Source organism: Sceloporus undulatus, chromosome 1 (genome assembly GCF_019175285.1).
Source record: "Sceloporus undulatus isolate JIND9_A2432 ecotype Alabama chromosome 1, SceUnd_v1.1, whole genome shotgun sequence".
Lineage (NCBI taxonomy): Eukaryota > Metazoa > Chordata > Lepidosauria > Squamata > Phrynosomatidae > Sceloporus > Sceloporus undulatus.
Window position 1 is genome coordinate 207468202 of NC_056522.1, and position 18179 is coordinate 207486380.

An 18179-nucleotide genomic window follows, 5' to 3' on the forward strand; every position below is an offset into this window, starting at 1 on the left:
TTCTGGACTCTTAGGACGCATGCATCATTGAAACACCATACCTCCACTGTGACTCGAAGCAGCTTTATTTTGGCTGTCTGTAACAGGCCATAGTAAATCCCAGGTTCCATTAATGCAACTGAGTAATAGCAGCAAATACAAAGCTCTGGAATTGAGTAATTCCTCCTTGTATGTTGAGGGAGGAGGGTTGGATTTTCTCTCTCCATTTTTAAAGGATGTTTGACTCTGAATTCCAGTTGCCTGAGGAAGAAGTGCAGGAGAATGCTGCGGCCTTCATGCACAACTTCTGATCCTTCAGTGCTATCTGTCCAGCACCTGACTGAATCCTGAATTAGTTTTACTTTGGTTCGATTTAGCAAGGGAATTGCTACATCCTTGTTCTCAAGAATATAAGAAACCTAACATTAATGAAGGGAATGCTGACAGAAAAAGCAAGCTTTGAGAGAAATTAATTCAATAAATTCATGGAAGATAAAACTATCCATACCTACTATACATCATGACTATTTCTTGTGTGAACTTGAACAAGTCACACTCTTGCAGCCTCAGAGGAAGGCCAGGACAAACCCACTCTGAACAAAACTTGCCATGAAAGTCTTAGGGTAACCTATCTGAGGTACACAACAAGAGATGCAAGAAACAGAATGCATGCCATCTCATAACCAACTATTTTTGCAAAAAAATAAAAGAAAGAAAGAAAGAAAGAACTGGTTTCTGCTCAATGCAATGGACATTCTGCAAGCTTGATGGATACAGATCCTGAACCAGAAAAGCCTTAGGTCTGGTTCACCAGCTTCTTAATACTGGGTTGTGTTTAGATTTTTTTTTTAGGTGGTGCATATTAACATAAATTCTGCAAAATTGCTGAATTTGCTATGGGATGTTTCAGAACTTTGTGTCTTCTTAATCAGGAGAGTGACACTAAATTGAGCTATGTGTGAAGTTCCCTGAGTTCTGTTCAACAGTCTGTATAAATTATTTATAAGGGAGAAGGAAAGAGGAAGAGAAGAAAGGTTTTGTGGCACTACCCAGCAATCTTTATCACTCAGCAGTTACAGCATTTCATCTTTGCCAGAAAGAAGTGGGCTGGAAATTCTTATTTAAATAGAAGTAGCTCCAAAAAGGTCATATGAAATGTAAAGCGACTTTACCTTACATATCTGACAAGAAAAGTATTTTTCATCAAGTGCAACTGTAACAGATTTGCTGAACTTTTCTGGATCCAGACCCTCAAAAGGAGATCTGGTCTATGGCTCTGTGGTTTCTAATTGGAACAGATTGAAAGAAAAATCACCTTTTTAAGAAAAAAAGTAATTTCTGGTCTATAAATACCTCATAGCAGATGTGCAAAAAGTCAAGAGTTCTTTGACAAATCTTAAAAACTGAAAAGTGCATTCTACAATGATGTGTACATGTTATGACATTCAGATAATGGCAGATGCTTTGTGGGTTTTTTAATGGATGGATAGGGTTTGTTGTTATTGTTGTTTGCTATAAGGGGCACACTAAACAAAAGTTTTTTTAAACTGTTCCAATAAATATTTGAGATGCCACATATTTAAATTATAGAGATTTGAAAAATAAGAGATTAGGTTTCTTAATTGGGTCCTAAATATTTTGAACATAGTAAGTTAAAAATAGTGTGTGTTTGTTGCTGTTTAGCAGTTCACAACTTCTGCTGGCTGCATTTCACCAATACATTTCAATACGTAGTTTTTACTGTGTAAGGACAATAATGCTCCATAATGCTGAAGGCAGTAGGAAAAGAGGAAGATGACTTTGCAAGCCACAGCCTTGAGTCTGTAAGATTTGAACAGGTCTGTTGATGACCAGGGCTCATGGAGGTCTCTCATGGATACGGTTGCCACAGGTCAAACTTGAAGGCAATTACTAGCAAGTGTGCATTGTGAGAGTTCATGCATGGATGTGGGCATATTTTCTTTGCTTTTCTTTTGTAAATAGCCATAGAGTTATATGATCCAAATGTAAACTGAATGCTGACCTGTTGTTGGACAGGTTAGATATTTTGTTCTGCTTTTAATTTAATTTTTATTTTTCAAGCTTTCCTTTAAAGTGAATCTGTGACACAGAAGCAGCAACAGGGAGAACCCAGGCTTTTTCGTATTCTGCTGTCACATGGTAAGATATTAGGTCTCACAGCTTCTATAAATCTGTGTGGTGCCCCACTGATGTAGATTTCTAGGATCCTGCTGTGTGAAGACCTACTTTCTACAGAAAACTCATTGGGCAAGCTATGCCTAGTTATACCCAGGATAATAAATGGGAGGCAGACAGAGAATGAAGCTGCACATTAGTAGAAGGGGGTTTGGGTTGAAAATTACATGATCAATAAATACTGTTGGCTGTTTGAGTAGGCCACCAAGGTCATGGAGACAGAGTTTCTCTATTGATGTGTGGAAAAGAATAAGGGATGCACCTCTACAATAAGAAAACAATGCTGTGCTCTCACTGCCTGCTCCTACCACCCCATTTTTGCTGTAAACTTGGACAAACTTCCATCCAGAAAGAAAAAAGAATCTGAAGTGAGAAGAGGACAAAGAAAAGCCAATATAATTTTATTTAGAATCTAGTACTACAAACTACATATATCTTGTAACACATACCCTCCAATGGTCCCAATTTGGCAGAGTCAGCCCCGATTAATCCTTGGTTGACCCACATTTTCAGCTGCTTTTAAAATGTTTTTCTCTCCTCCTCCCACTATCTCCTTTAGTCCTCAGCTTATTTTGGTCCCTGCAAACTGAGGTCAACATGCAAAAGTAGTCTGCATTCCATGAACCTAGATAGGAGAAGGAAATGCGGAAACAGAATCTTTCCCTTCATAGAAGGCTCAGGCAAAAAAAAAAAAAATGCAGGAGCCTCTTCTAGCTTGTCTGTTCTTCCTCATTAATAACTTTTGTCATCTTGACCCGCTCTGATGCTGCTTGGACATATGTGTCCCAGTTTTCATCTATGAAATATTGGGAGGTATGGTAATGCACCAGCAATATGCCAGAGACTGTAGAAAACTGCAGTGTTATAAACTCTACCCAGAGGGCCGAGGACCAAATTACATGACACAATTAGCATGTCATTAGAAAAGTGGAATTTCATTACATAAAATACAGTATGCCAGTTTATTTTAGCAAACGTTTGCATCTCTCTGCATACTGAAAATTTGCTTGCTCCTTTTTATGATTGGTCATTGGTCCACTTTAATTTATGATTTGGCATTGGTATGATTTATTTTTTAAGTAAAATTGCTCGGCACGGAAGTTTTAAGGAAATGGACCTTTAGAATTTAAATAAAGACAACTTGTGACCTTTCAGATGTAGCTGAACTGCAACCTCCATCTTTCCTCACCATTAGCTATGCTACATAGGGATGATGGGAGATACAGCATAGCAACATCTGGAGGGTCACAAATTGCTCATTCCTAATCTAAATGATAGGTTGCAAATGAAGAATAGGGACTCTGGTAACAGAAGCATTAAAAAGGTGTTTAGCCCAATATAACATGTAGAGCGATCCATGTTCAGCAGACAGGGTCAAAGGCTCTACCTGTGCCAGGTATGAACTGAAACAATACTATAAGTTAAGGGATAAACCCAAAGCATGCTCCCACTGAAGCAAGTAGTAGCACTGACCTTACATGCTCAGAACCAAGACCATCCCACAGATGGTGGAGATGAATGGTGGAAGGTTCTAGATTAAAATGAGAAAAGGAAGCCAAGCATGCAGATGTCTTGTGGAATCAATTGCCACAAGACATAGAAATGGTTGCCAACCTGAATGGCTTTAAAAGCGATTGGATAAATTTGTGGAGGATATGTCTATCAAAGCCTACTCATTAAGAAAGCTATATATCACAAGGCAACTGGCTAACCACCACGGAAACAAAATGCTGAGCTAGATGGGCCTTTGGTCTGATCTGGCAGAGCTCTTTTCTCATTCTCATGCAAGAGCAAGGAGAAGAAAAGTACAGAGTGGCCCAACCTAATTCCATCATTCCCACTATCTTGCTCATCTACATGTAGAACAGAGATGGAGAATGTGCAGTCCATGAGCTGTATGTAGCTCCTATCCGCTTTTTAAAAGATGCCCACAAGCTCTCACCAAAGCCCCTGGAATCCCCCAATAAAAAACACAAACACCCACAAAGCATCTAAAATTCAGCCAAGTATAGATAAAGTGCAAATCAGCGGCAGGCTTCTAGTAATTTCTGAGCCACACTTTTGGCTAGTTTTCCGACATGTTCCTTCACTTGGTGGTAGTGGTGCTCTATGGTACATTCACGTAACATGATATAGGTGTGATATTGGGAATTCTGAGTTTTGGACCCGAAAAGTAATTATGTGGCTTCTTTTCAAGGCAAATAGCAGCATCAGGGAATTGTCTTCCTACAGCTGTAAAACTGTCCCCTCCAAAAGCTGCTAGTATTTCCTCAGGGAAAAATATATGGGTTCCCAAATAACATCTGCATTATTGCCCTGTGACTAAATCGTCCCACCTCACCCTCAGCGATATGAATTGGGCTTCATAGGTGTGGTTAACTTTTTTTAAAAAAAACAAACACTAGAAATCATATAACTTTTCTAATTTGGTTCTAGGAAAACAAGGAAAAGCATGTGGATCTGCATCAAACAGCAACTGTCTACTTCAGAACAACATTTTCTAATTTAAATGCACTGGGTCATAGTTTTTAAATATTTGAATTAATGAGAACAAACTAGTATTTCATGCTAATAGCTAAATAAACTAAATAAAGATTTAAAATAAAAATTCAATTGAGGTTGTCATTCTTGAATTGTGAAATAATAATATAGAAAAAAAAGTAATCCACAGCTTTCAAGCATTTTCCAAGAGTATACTACAGATCTGTAGCTCTTACAATCATTAAAGGCAAGCAGCTTTGTTTGCTGCACCAAAAAGGAAGCTAATTTTCCATTTATAGCAATGTATGTTTTTAACAAAAAGAAAAAAACCTTACCAATAGCAACAAGACTCTGCCAATCTCCCCCTTGAAGCTTTATTCTTTTTTTAGCACCAGAGACATTCTTTCATAATTTGACAGTTAAAATGTTGCAGTTAATGTAATAAATAGAGAATTTTTAAAGTTGCTGTCAAAACAAGTGACACATTTTGCAAGTGAGTTTCAAATTCGAAACAATAGTGAGCACCTTTTGAAGCAACAGCATCATTATACAATCAAATGCTCAAAGTAATCTTTGCAGCATTTTTTAAAAAAATGCATTATTTCTTTCATGATAATTATGTCAGTTTTGCGTGCTCCTGAACAGTCTCAGCAGCTGTGGTGATTGGCAAAATGAAGGTATTTTTCAAGCCAACACAGAGCCTACACTTCTTGTGAACTGCAAGAATCTGGCTGCAATATTTAGTCAAAGACATAGGGGCTAAACACACCAGCAAAATATGCTTGCTTCTTGGTGGCTTGGGGGCATGACTTCCACATGTTGCATGCCCTGACTCTGCTCCAAAGCCGCCGTCATGCCCACCCAACCAGATGGTGACCAGTGTTGCAACATTGCGCCGTTTAGATGTTGCATGCTGTCAAAATGCAGGAAAACTGCCACAGCGGCGACAAAGGCACCTTTTCCCAGCGTAAAAAGGATCAGCTTTCTACCACTTCTTTTAGTGCAAGGAAAATATCGGACTGGGGCCATGGCATGCGGTTGCCACAGCCCAGATCTGGTGCTCAAAGGGGTGGCGTTAAGCCACTCCTTTACCGCCGTCTGTTTTTGGCCATAGTTCTTACAGATGAGACAGGCAGTCTTAGCCCTCATACATGAGGCAAGTAATTAATGTTTGGACTATACCATTATGATTCCCCATAGCAGGGAATGCTAGCAGCACCTCCTTCCACATCCCATCACATGAACAGTTAGCACATCAGGGAAAATGTTATACTACAACATTTCTCTGATATATAGTTTTCTACATGCACAGAATATTTTTGCAAAGTGAAGGGTTACATTGTATGAACATCCACTGACAATCTGAACTGACAGAGTCTCCAGAGTTTTAAGGAACATTTGGTCTTCCAGATGCTTTGGACTTTAGTTCCCATTAGCCTCACTCACCATGACATATGGTAAGGGCCCCACCCTTACACTCAACATATTTAAGGGTTATCACCTTACTGGCTGTTTTTGGCCACCTAAAGTACATCAAAGATCCAATTTCAGTTCAGAGGCCCTGCTATTCTCCAGAAAAAGTTGCACCTTATGTGCATAAGGGCATATAAATGAATATGAGCTTTGTGTGTAGCCTGTCAAGCAAGGAAGCACATGTCCCTTTTAAGCAGGTATGAGCTGAGATCCGGAAAATATTAGGGACCCAGAGAAGTGATTTAAAGAACATGCTTTGAAATTATCAGTAGCCCTCATCCAGCTAGGCCCAGCATCTTGTTTTCTGCATTGATCAAACAGATGGCTTTCAGAAGTCTAGACCAACTAATTGACCTGATTTGACAGAGACAGTCCTTATTAATCTTGTCACCCCACTTTTTCAATTGCTTTTAGAATGTCCACGCTTCTCATTTTCCCCCTTCATCCTTGGTTTAGTTCAGCTGTTGCAAACAGTTAACTCTTCAAGAGGGAGAGGAGGTAGTCAGTGGATGGAATCTCGGCCTTTCCAGGAGGCTAAGGCAAAATTAAACTCCTTTAGCCTTTCTTGTCTTGTGTGTTCTTCTAAGGAAGAACACACAAGACAAGAGAGGCTAAAGCAGTTTGAAGTTTTGCTGGTGTGTTTAGCCCCTATTTCTTTATTTGACTTAATAACTTTTGCATGTTGATCACACTGCTGTTGTCTGGCCACATGTGCTCCTATTTGCATTTGTGAAATGCTGGAAGGTATGTACTGTAAGTCTACAGCAGGACATGGGAACAACACTTATACAACAGGATGAAGTACATCATCACACAGTGCATCATCAAGCAAATTCCAGAATTTGCTGCTGGAAAAGAGTGCCAGCTTCAACACTTTTGAAAAGGAAGTAGACTAATTCATAGAATATAAGATCAATGGCTACTGATCATGATGGATATATTATCTCCAGTATCAGAAGTAGCATATCTCATTGCTCTAACTGCTGGAGTACATGAACTTGAGGGTACGTTTGCTCCCATGTCCCACTTGTGGACTTTCTAGTGGGTTCTGGAAAGATATATAGCTGACCTGAGTGGAAACAGAATGCTGAACTAAATAGGCATTGGCCTGATCCAACATGGCTCTGCTTAAATTCTTATGTCCCTTTAATTACATGCACCGTGCTTTTTATTATTCCATTAAAAAAAGATCTAAAAGCAGTCCCAAAGGAGAAGGGAACAGAAAAATGCTGAGAAAAAGAGGTTGATTAAGCCTTTATATTCTTGCTAAGAGTCTACTAAAATCAGTCTCTTTAAATTATTTCCTACCTGTTGGGGGATTGTAGTAATAGAATTTTTGAAGGATTACTGTAAAGCTGAACTATTGACGACTTAAATTATCTAGCATAAGTACAAAGGTTACAACTGAGAAGATGCCAACCTGCCCAAGACTCTTAAAAATGGGAAATAATCATCTTACGGCTTTCTAAGAATCATCCTCATATGGGCATCGGGTCCAATCTGAGAGAGCAGAAGCATGATGTCTTGTAGTTCTTCATCAGATTCTTTCTTCTCTTCCTCTGTTGGCATTGGGGCATCTTCATGCTCATCATCCAGAAATCGATAAAATAAGTACTTGTCCTGGAAGTGTTGCTCTTGATCCACTGAAAGCATCAATATAAATGAACGATCAAGATGAGAAGTAGAGCTGTCCCAATCCATTTTGCTGTAATCTAGCTCCCCTTGGCCAGTGGACTCACTCCAGTCAAGGTACATAAACTCAGCCACTGTTTTTGTTTTTTACTCATGAAGGAGAATATCTGAAAAACACCTCATCTCTTGCAGCAAAAACATGATAATCTTAAATGTAATAATTATTTGCTGCTCTTACACATTAATGCAAAATCCACTGTCTGAGGCAGCTGCCTCAATAACGATAAAGTTGGACTTAGTAGAAGGACTTAAATGAAATGAAATGACTGAGATCCTGATGATCAAGGGAACTTGCTAAGAGAAAACTGAACTTCTCACAGATTTCTCCCTACATTATCTGGCCAAAGCCATGAAACAAAATTGTACTGCCAGAAGTACAATGTAATATTTAACTGTGTTGAGTATGACTACTGAAATATCCAAGAGGTTAAGATAGCCAAAAAATTATTATTATTGTTCCATTGCTTTGTTGTTGTTGTTGTTGCATACTTTCAAGTTGTTTCCAACTTATGGTGACCATATCATGGAATTTTTGTGGCAAGATTTCTTCAGAGGGGGTTTATCTCTGCTGAAAGTGTATGAGTGTCCATGGATGAATTTGAATCTTGGTCTGCAGAGTTAAATGCTCAAACCACTACATTATGCTAAAAAGGTATATTTTTCAGAGAAATAGCAGTGTTAGTCTGTTGCAGCAAATAAGGGGGGGGGAATGGAGGGGTGAATCTAGCAGCATCTTCGGGACTATGTAATTTAAATTCCAGCATGAGCTTTTGTGGTATTTTAAATTTTCTAGAATTTTTATGTGGCTCCCTCTGGGGAGAACAGCACATTCTGCCCTCATCCACTGGCCAGGGGACTGATGGCCACTGGGAGGCTGCTTGATGAACATCACAGGAAGGGGAGGCCAACCTGGCCTCATTCATTGCTCAGAGAAGCAGCTGCTGCAAGAAGCTGGCTTCATTCTCTCCCTGCCAGAAAGAACACCTCATATTTGTAATGAGGCTAACCAGAAAAGGAGCTGCTGCTTCAGTGCTTCCTGTACTCTCTCCTGCCAACTCCCTCTTCCTTTTTTTTAATCAATTATACAATGAACCTGCAAACAGGAATTGTCCCATCTTTCAATATACATACAATAAAAATGTCATTCTTTGCTAATTTTCTTCTTCAAGAAAGCAATGAGTAGTTTTATCAATTTTCTTCCTGTTGCAAGAAAGTTTTGAAAACTGGCCAATTTTCAGGTACTATTTGCACTTCTGGGCATATTCTTCACAAAGTTTGCATGTGGTTGTTTTGCACAGAAAAAAAAATATCGTGCCGGTAATGGCATTTTCTGTGCAGAAAATAATAGCATGTCCAAGTAGCATTTCCTCTACAGCAATGTAATCTTCTTACCGTGATTAAGAACACCCTCCTCCAGCAATACCTGCCACATGCCCACTGCCTGGGTGCGTAAATGAACACATGAACTTTGCTGCATTATCCAATCTACCAGTTCTGTTCCGACACAGCATTGTCTGAGGAAGAAAGGGAAGAAAGAGTTAAAAAAAAAGTTTTGTATAACAACTAGTCATTTTTTTTCTCAAGCCACTCATTATGTTATAATTATTTTAAAATAAATAGAACCACCTGAGGGAGAAAAAGTTTCCTCTGATATCATATATAATGGTTGCAAGGAACTCTGCTTCAGCTAGACAAGTGAGACCTCATCACAGAAGGCAATGACACCAATTCACTCAATATAATCTCTCTATCTCACTTTGAAGGACTGTCAGAAACAGCCAATTTTTAGAAATAATTTAAAAGCAATCCAAGACATTCTGGAAAAAGTAACCCCTATGAGTCAGCCAGTCCTATAGGCATATCTGGATCGGCCTATCTAGCTCAATAAATTTAGATGACGTTCTGCATGTATTCTAGATATGCTCTTGGTCCAAGGCAAGTGATTCATACCCCTCTAGCACAGAGGAATGAAACCCAGACACATGCCTTCTACCACTCCTTCATATACTTAGAGGGTGGGGCTAACCTTACTTAGCCTAATTTTTGAGCGACCTCAGGGCAGGGAACTGAGGCTGCTTCAGATGTTTTTGGGTTAAGCACCCAGTAGCCCACCTTTCTCATACTGGCAGGCTTTCCAAACTGCTTTGGATTTCAAAAAGAAGAATATAGTACCTCGAAAGAAATTAGTATGGAACTTTGGGCAGTGTCTAGTTTGTGGTTAATTCCTAGTCCAGTCTGTATTCCTACAGAAGTTTTTGGACTCTCATAGGTCCCTGCCAGCATGGCCAATGGTCACAGATAAAATAAGCTATAGTTCAGCAGTGAGAGGGCCACCGGTTCCCCATCAGCACTACAAAACATACACACACATAGTGCCTACAGAGAATGAGAACTTTCTGACTGACTGACTGAAGGCTTTAGCCACATAATATACGTGAAAAACACAATCTGTTCATATTTTTAGAAAAGAGTCTATGTGCATTAAAACAGCTAGGGAGCAAACATTAAAAGCATAGAAGGGGAATATATCACCTAAGAAAAACAGGTTTGGAAGAATAGAGCTGAAGGAAGAGGCTGGTTTGTAAAAAACAAACAAACAAACAAACCACGACAGCATAAATAGCATCACTACTATTAATCAGAATGCCCACACATAATCACAAACCAGGCAGAAGGCTGGTACTTCTGTTGATATTTATTGTTTTGTAGCTATAAAGTGACACTGAATACAGGACTCTGCAGGTTTCCATTGGCAACAAGCAATAACTTCCTGGCAAAGTTATCCAATCCTGGCACACTATAAGAGATCCCTTCATCTCTCCCTCCCCTAGTTCTCCAAGCACCACAGAGAACTGAGAAGAGCAGCCCTCTCATTTAATGCCAGATGGTAGCAGATACCCTCTCTCATTTTGCAATGGGCTTTGCAGATATTTGGAAGCAAAGAAAATCCGTCTCCTATTATTATCTCTGATGCCAGAACTACAGTGAAAAGTCAGCTGTGCTGTGCTTTTGAAGGTGTGTAACCCTTGCTTAAGTTCTACCAGGCTCAGGGTCTACACAAGCCAACATGAGTCCACCCAGTCCCTTAGCTCCCCAAGTCTTCTGGGAGATGATAAAAGAAGAAGGTTACTCCCTAGAAATGAAATCTGAAAGCATGTCATAAAGTCATTTACTTCCTGACTCACTTCATGCCATCTTCCTGAAGGCTCTCAGAAGCAGCAGAGCACACCTCGGCTGTACTCCACACATACCCCCTGATGACTTAAACAGCTTTAAGATGAGAGTCTAAATTTCCTGTTCGTGAACTTTAAATTATACTGTATGTTTTTAAAAAAGAAATATTCTTATTCACCATTATGGCATATTATTATTATCATCTATCCTAACTTTTCCCAGATTGGGACTCAAAGAAGCTTACAATGATAAAAAAAATATTAAAAATCCACAAGAAAACAAAAATTATAACACAAACAATTTAAACAAATTATAAACCAGGTTAAAAGATGTTGTTAAAGCCCACACACTATGATCTAGCACAGCCCAGTAATACAGATATTCCTTATGATGCAGGATCAAGGAGAAATAAATACAATGATGATTTTACAAGGAAAATTTGCTGAATTTATCAGAATGTATAGGAATTCATGTTGCTTCCTGTATGTTCGCTGTGTGGTTCTGCAGGGTGAATCCACACTGCAGAAATAAAACAGTTCAACACCACTTAAAACTGCTATGGTTCCATCCTGTTGAATCCTGGGATTTGTAGTTTGGTGAGACAGCAGAACTCTCTTACAAACCAGGCTGAAAACCTCACCAAATTACAAATTCTAGGATTCCACAGGATGGAGCCATGGCAATTAAATTAGTGCCAAACTGTTTTATTGCTGCAGTGCAGAAGAGCTGCTAGTTATATATCACTGCTTAGGAAGGAAGGAAGGAAGGAAGGAAGGAAGGAAGGAAGGGGGGCAAAAGAATGCTAGCTAGCTAAAAGAAACACCACTTTAGCAAAATGTTATTTCAAATAACACATCTGGCAGGGTTCAAAGACTGGGTAGCAACTGGGGTCCAAAACACACTGCAAAAATAATTCAGTTTGAGACCACTTTAACTGTTCTGGCTCAATGCTAGAGAATTCTATGAACTGTAGTTTTGTGAGACATTTAGCTTTCTCTGTCAGAGACTTCTGATGCCACAATAAACTACAATTCCCAGGATTCCCTAGCACTAAGCCAAGGTAGTCAAAGCAGTTTTAAACTGGATTATTTCTGCAGTGTGTTTTGGACCTGGATGAAATTTAAAGGCATATTCTCAGATTTATTTGTTGCAGGTTTTTCTTTTTTAAAAAATCTTAAAAACTAACTGTAGCAAGGATTCACCACCACTCCTTTCTTCAGAGAATGGAAATGTTGCTTTTATGGGTTACAACAGCCAGAATCCCCAGCCACCAGAGTGGGAAGCTGATGGAGTTGTAGTCCAGGTGATTTCAACTTCTGATATGAATGTAGCATAAGACTGTGCATTTAGTGGACTAGATATAACATTCAGAGACATAGTCATGTTGGTCTGTAATAGCAGGCTGCAAAGGGATTTTGTAGTACTTTTGAGATTAACTGAGCAAAAGAATTTGTAACATAAGCTTTCATAGACTTGGGGTGTATCCACACTGCAGAAATAAAACAGTTTGACAGCACTTTAAATGAAATGACTCTATCCTACAAAACCTTGGGATTTGTAGTTTGGTTAAGCACCAGTGCTCTTTGACAGATCAGGTTAAATATCTTGCCAAACTCAAATCCTAGGATTTCACAGGATGGAGCCATGACAGTGGTGTGAAACTGCTTTATTTCTGCAGAGTGGAAGAGCTGAAGGTCTGCTTCCTCAGATCAATTCTCACTAAAATCAATTGGAAAATGTAACCATGACTCAGTTCCCAAGGTAACTAATTTAAGGGAAACTAATTTATTCTATTCTGACTAGGACAGAAATGTAGGTACCAGTAAAATAATCTTGTACAATCTAAAACATTAGGTTGAGATGGTATATTCTATAATTCCATAATCCCCTACTATATTGTACAGACATTTTAGAAAAGTATCACTGAAGAAAGCCAGACAACACCATTGTTATTGTTCAGATCTATGAAGTGATTGAATGATTTTTTATTTTTTATTTTAAGGATATGGTGTGATCTTTTATGAGAACAACTTCTGGTTCTATAAGAAGTTAAAAATATTGTTGAGGTACACAAAATTTTGTATCAAGGGAAATACTGTAGCAAGAAAAAAGTGATAATTCTAGACTGGAAGGAAAGAAAACAATCTAGGCAGGCACAAATGGAAAGGTAAATAGACAGCAGTCAGAGCTTGGAAAAGTTATACTGACCATGGTGGCTGGATTCTGGGGGTTGTACTCCAAAAAATAACTTTCCCAAGCTCTGAGAACAGTCAAATCAATCACATATTTTGTATCATTCCAAATACGAGATTTAATATGACAACCAACCTTGGGCTGAATGTTGGAGTTTACCACATGGGAGGAATTTCTCTTAATTTCGAATGAAAAGAAAGTGGGGCCAGAACGCATTCACATGAATTCACTAGTTCAGCGAATTTACGTGAATTTGAATTGTGTTCGAACTGACTTCCCATTGCCCAAAAATAGCTTGCCATTGCCTGAAATTGTGTGTGATCACTTCTCACGCAATAACGTGAAACCCCATGATTGCGTTCGGACTGACTTCCCATTGCCCAAAATTGCGTGTGGTAGTCTATCACGCAGTAATTTAAACCCCATGATTGCGTTCGGATTGCCATTGGATTATACTTCCAATTTCCCTTGTCTGATAATGTCCGTTGTAGAAGTGGTACAAGAATATTAGATTCCTGCTCATTTTAAAATATGTCTGGAAACTAAAATAAAATTGAATACTTTTCATTAGTATTGCTCACCCTTTTGAACTTGCCTTTAAGAGAAGCTAGTCTAGCTACCTTGTTACAGTGATTTGATTACCCGGTGAATGTTTTATTTATTCATTAAAACACACACACACACACACACAAAGGCATTTCCACATTACTGAACTGTTTGTTTTGTTCCAAAAGAGTCCTGCCGCTACTGTAATGGTGTGATAATCCTCCCTGAGTGATGGACTTGTGGTGACTGTTTTATGGACTGCTGCTTAATTATATGGAATGTCTTATATCCTATCACTGTTTTCTGGGATTTATTTTAATAGTTCGTGCTGGATATTAATTTAAGGCCCACTGAGACAAAGAATGTGTGACTCACAAGCTTTTTAATTTCTTTTTTAAATCACAGACTTACTGACTACAAAGGACTACTTCTAAATAGAAATAAATGTCCATTCTGCTGTTCTGAGAAAGAGTTCCATGTAATTCAAATCATTACAGGTTGAATTAATGTATCTCAGTAAACTATTTTATTTTTTATGGAAAAAAGTCCACCCTCAGCTCAAATGCATTTAATACAAAGAGAATAAGGTGGGCATTTAATTTATTTGTTCAGTTTCATGGAAAACTGCATGTTGCTGCTGTTAGTCAATGAAAGAAAACAAAGTTAGATTTTCCTAGTTTTAAATTGTTTAAAATTGTTACCCTGCCAGAATTATACCACTAGTTCCTTTTAACAAAGCAGTGCTGCCACCAGCAGGATGTGTGGAACAATGAACAGTTGGTAAACAGAAATCTGTATCCACTAAAATGTACACACAGAAAGTGGAAAACACAGATAAACTATGCAGTTCTATCAAACCTTAAAAAAATACACTTCTCCAATCCCCGAATCCTATATTTGTAAGCCCGACTGAGTTCCAACTGGTTAATTTTCTGATAAGTGTATATGAGCATGGGTTCAAAATGTGGCTGGCCCCAAATGGTGTTGGATTCAAACTTCTACCACCCCTGATCATTGCTCACAATAGCTGGGGTTGAAAAGAGCTGGAATCCAACAATATATCATAGAATCATAGAATCATATAAAAGGCTATAGCCCTCTACTCCAAGAATATAAGGCACCTTCCAACACTTTTTATAGAAAGGGGCCCAGTTTAAATATGGCATTGGTCATGTAAGGAAAACAGATGTGTGGCATTCCACCAGAACTAACTTCTTGTTCAAACCAGGACCACCAACCTATGCATGCAGCAGTAACTTTTTAAGAAGGCTAGAGGTTTAGCATATTTAAGGCCACAGGTCAGCATGCTTGGAGCATAGTCATAATATGCCATGCAGGTTGGGTATTTGGAAACCTTGAAAGATAAAAGTTATAATTAAATATCAGAGGATGCATGTTCATACACTTAAAGGGGTGGTGCACTCCCTCCTCCCATATTATACAATCAGTTCACAAGTACCGGTACGTCTTCAGATGATACTTCCGGTCTCTTATCATGTGAGGGGCCCGAGAGAGAATTGCATTCCGTAATATCTTTCCAGCTCGGAGGATTTTTTCTGATGGAACCTTGAGGTGAAAAGGGGGAAAAGAGGGGAGGGAAGTTTTCATGATTTCCCGAAAGATGAAGAATTCTTCAGTCTTGCATTTATAAATACAGTTTGCATATAATTCCTTCAACAATACCAGGAAGCTTAGTAAGGTGGTTTTTAAAATTACAATGTGGCATGTAAACATGGCATGCTTGGTCTGTTGTTGTGTGCCTTCAAGTCAATTCTGACTTATGATAACCCTAAAGTGGAGTTTTCTTGGCAAGTTTCTTCAGAGGGGGTTTGCCATTGCCATCCTCTGATGCTGAGAGAGTGTGATTGCCCAAGCTCACCCAGCGGGTTTCCACAGCTGAGCTGGGATTTGAATTTCAGAGTCATAGTCCAACACTCAAGCCATTACACCACGCTGGCTCCTGGTTTGTTCCAGGTTTATCTCCCTGAAAACTGCAGCAGACCAGGGATCTATGTATATGCAGATGCAACCACAGGTCTTCTGTATTTCCTAGTTTCTGTCAAGAGAAGGACTCAACATTTTCAAGGATATTGATACTTAATAAATGAGGCCATTCTGGATGGCTTTCCTCTGTATGCACTTCTGACCTGCTATGCCTAGAATGAAGTGTATGGATGTGCTACACATTTTGTTTCTGTTATCCTGTTGATTTCCAGCTGTCCTCCAGATGGAGTGTGCCATAACTCCCATCTCCACTGAGTCACTGTAACCCCTGGGCAGGTTGGTTGTGATGGGAATTATACTCTGATACATTAGGAGTGGGAGATTGGGGACAGCTAACTGATAAACACAGTTTCAGTAAGCCTTCTGTTCCTTCCAACATCAAAATGTTAAAAGTATACCCTGTGTTGGTCTGAACTGGTTTATTTCAGTACAGTAGGGATATGAGCATTTGTAGGTATGGTGTCATTTCTATCATTCTTTGTCCACGCAACAGATACTGGGAACTATGCAGTACTGATCAATATCAATTATGCTTCATCTTGCATGGGGTTCCATAAGTACAGTAAAAGAAAAGTAATAAATTTTATTTTCTGAGCAAGGAAGAGTGAATAAGGGACACAAGACTAAATAACTGAGGCTGGTGCAACACTGCAGAATTAACAGAATTTGACACCACTTGAACTGTTATGGCTTCATCCTATGGAATCCTGGAATTTGTAGTTTGTTGTGGCACCAGAGCTCTCTGACAGAGAAAGCTAAATATCTGCTAGAATTACAAATCCCAGAATTCTACAGCATTGGGACATGGCAATTAAAGTGCATTAATTCTGCAGTGTAGATGAAGCCCAACTGCATACAATGAAAGTTGACAAATCAAACCAATTGTTGAATGATGAGGTAATACTTACATAAATCCCCTTGATTTAGTGAGTCTATTGTAATTGGGGCTACCAATATTGCCACAATATCCTACTTTTAACACCTGGTAATTCAAAGTCACTTTTCAGGTATTTGCAGTTTGCATGGCATGAGAAGTAAGTTACATAGATCTAAAATGAACTGCAGTAAAGCCCTCAGACTAAGAATTTATTCTACTTTACCTATATTTGTACTGCTGACTACACTCATTTGGATTACTCAAGAGTCTTACATCCATAACATCATAGTCTTAGAGTCTTAGAGTTTACTATATCTATGCCTGTTGTGTGTCTGTTGCCTGTTACCTCTGTAATGGTTTTAACTGGACGAAGTGGGATGTGATGCTCATTGAAAGGGATCTGAAAAATAAAATTTAAGTGAAAGAAATGAAAGAAACATTGACAAAGAAAACAAAAAATGGATATGATCTTTTAAAAAAAGGAGAGAGATATAAATGATCATACTAAAACAAACAAACAAAAAACTGCTTTGAGTCTGAAATGATGTAATCCAATCTCCTCATGAGTGATAAGGCAATTCTCCACATCATTATGGAAATCATGAACAGCAATGAATGACAACTAGGTTCTAAGTTGAAAGGAAAACAAAACAATCAATTACTATTGATATAAAAGATGCCCACACATCACTGTTAAAAGTGAGCCAATGACGAATCACCGTGTAAGTCATGCTTCAGGTAACATTTTAGCAGTTTAAGTCAATGTAAGTTGCCTTTTCCTGATCAATACTGTACATACATTGAAACCATCTTGTAAAAATGTTCCACAGATCCAGATTTTACTCTTTTCTTCATATCATGCATAGAGTGCCATCTTGAAAAATTAAACAATTCCCCTAATAGCCTCTGTTTCTTGCAACTGAAGGAACAAGCCAATTTAGTGTGATTTTCAAACCATGTGAATTCAGCTGAACATCACATGCTTTGGTTAACTGTCATAAAACAAGATGTGGGGAAATTTGTAGTGACCCACCAAGACATGAAATCCAAAACATCTATGTGTCCTTTAGAAATGCCATGAGTGTCACCAGTTCACATTTGAAAAACTACTCTATAAAACATTCAAGACAGGGATACTTATGTTTTTCTGGATTGAATGAGATTATATTAATTACTTTAAGTGTTTTACTTTTGTTTTCATCCCCCTGTACACACATACACACACACACACACACACACACACACTGTTATCTAGCAAATGAAAGAAAGAAAGAAAGAAAGAAAGAAAGAAAGACTTAATCTTTCTTCCTTGATGGCCAGTTATCCAAAAGTTTGATTTTTCTCAACATAAGTAATCATTATAAGTATGAGGGATGAAAAGGAATGACCTTAAATATAGCTACCCAAGGGTTGCCTCTATACCTTCTGCACTCGTCTAAGAGTAAGAACTCATTTCAAAAATATTGCAATTGCATCTGTATGGTATGTGTGTTTTGAAACCCTGCCTTATCATATTTTTACTTTTCATATTTAGGTGTACATTTAAAGAGGAATCCCTTAAAAT

The 18179-nt window shown here is 38.5% G+C and overlaps 1 protein-coding gene across 2 annotated transcripts in view; it reads right to left on the reverse strand.

Annotated features, from left to right (window-relative positions):
• Positions 1-18179, reverse strand: part of RAPGEF4 (Rap guanine nucleotide exchange factor 4) — a 372660-nt gene that overhangs the window by 49980 nt on the left and 304501 nt on the right. For both annotated transcript variants that reach the window (XM_042464157.1, XM_042464166.1), the window contains exons 2-4: positions 15194-15300; positions 9214-9335; positions 7589-7772 (exon numbers count right to left, since the gene is read on the reverse strand). In XM_042464157.1, coding sequence (XP_042320091.1) covers positions 7589-7772; positions 9214-9335; positions 15194-15300 — 413 coding nt within the window. The remainder of the gene's footprint in view (positions 1-7588; positions 7773-9213; positions 9336-15193; positions 15301-18179) is intronic.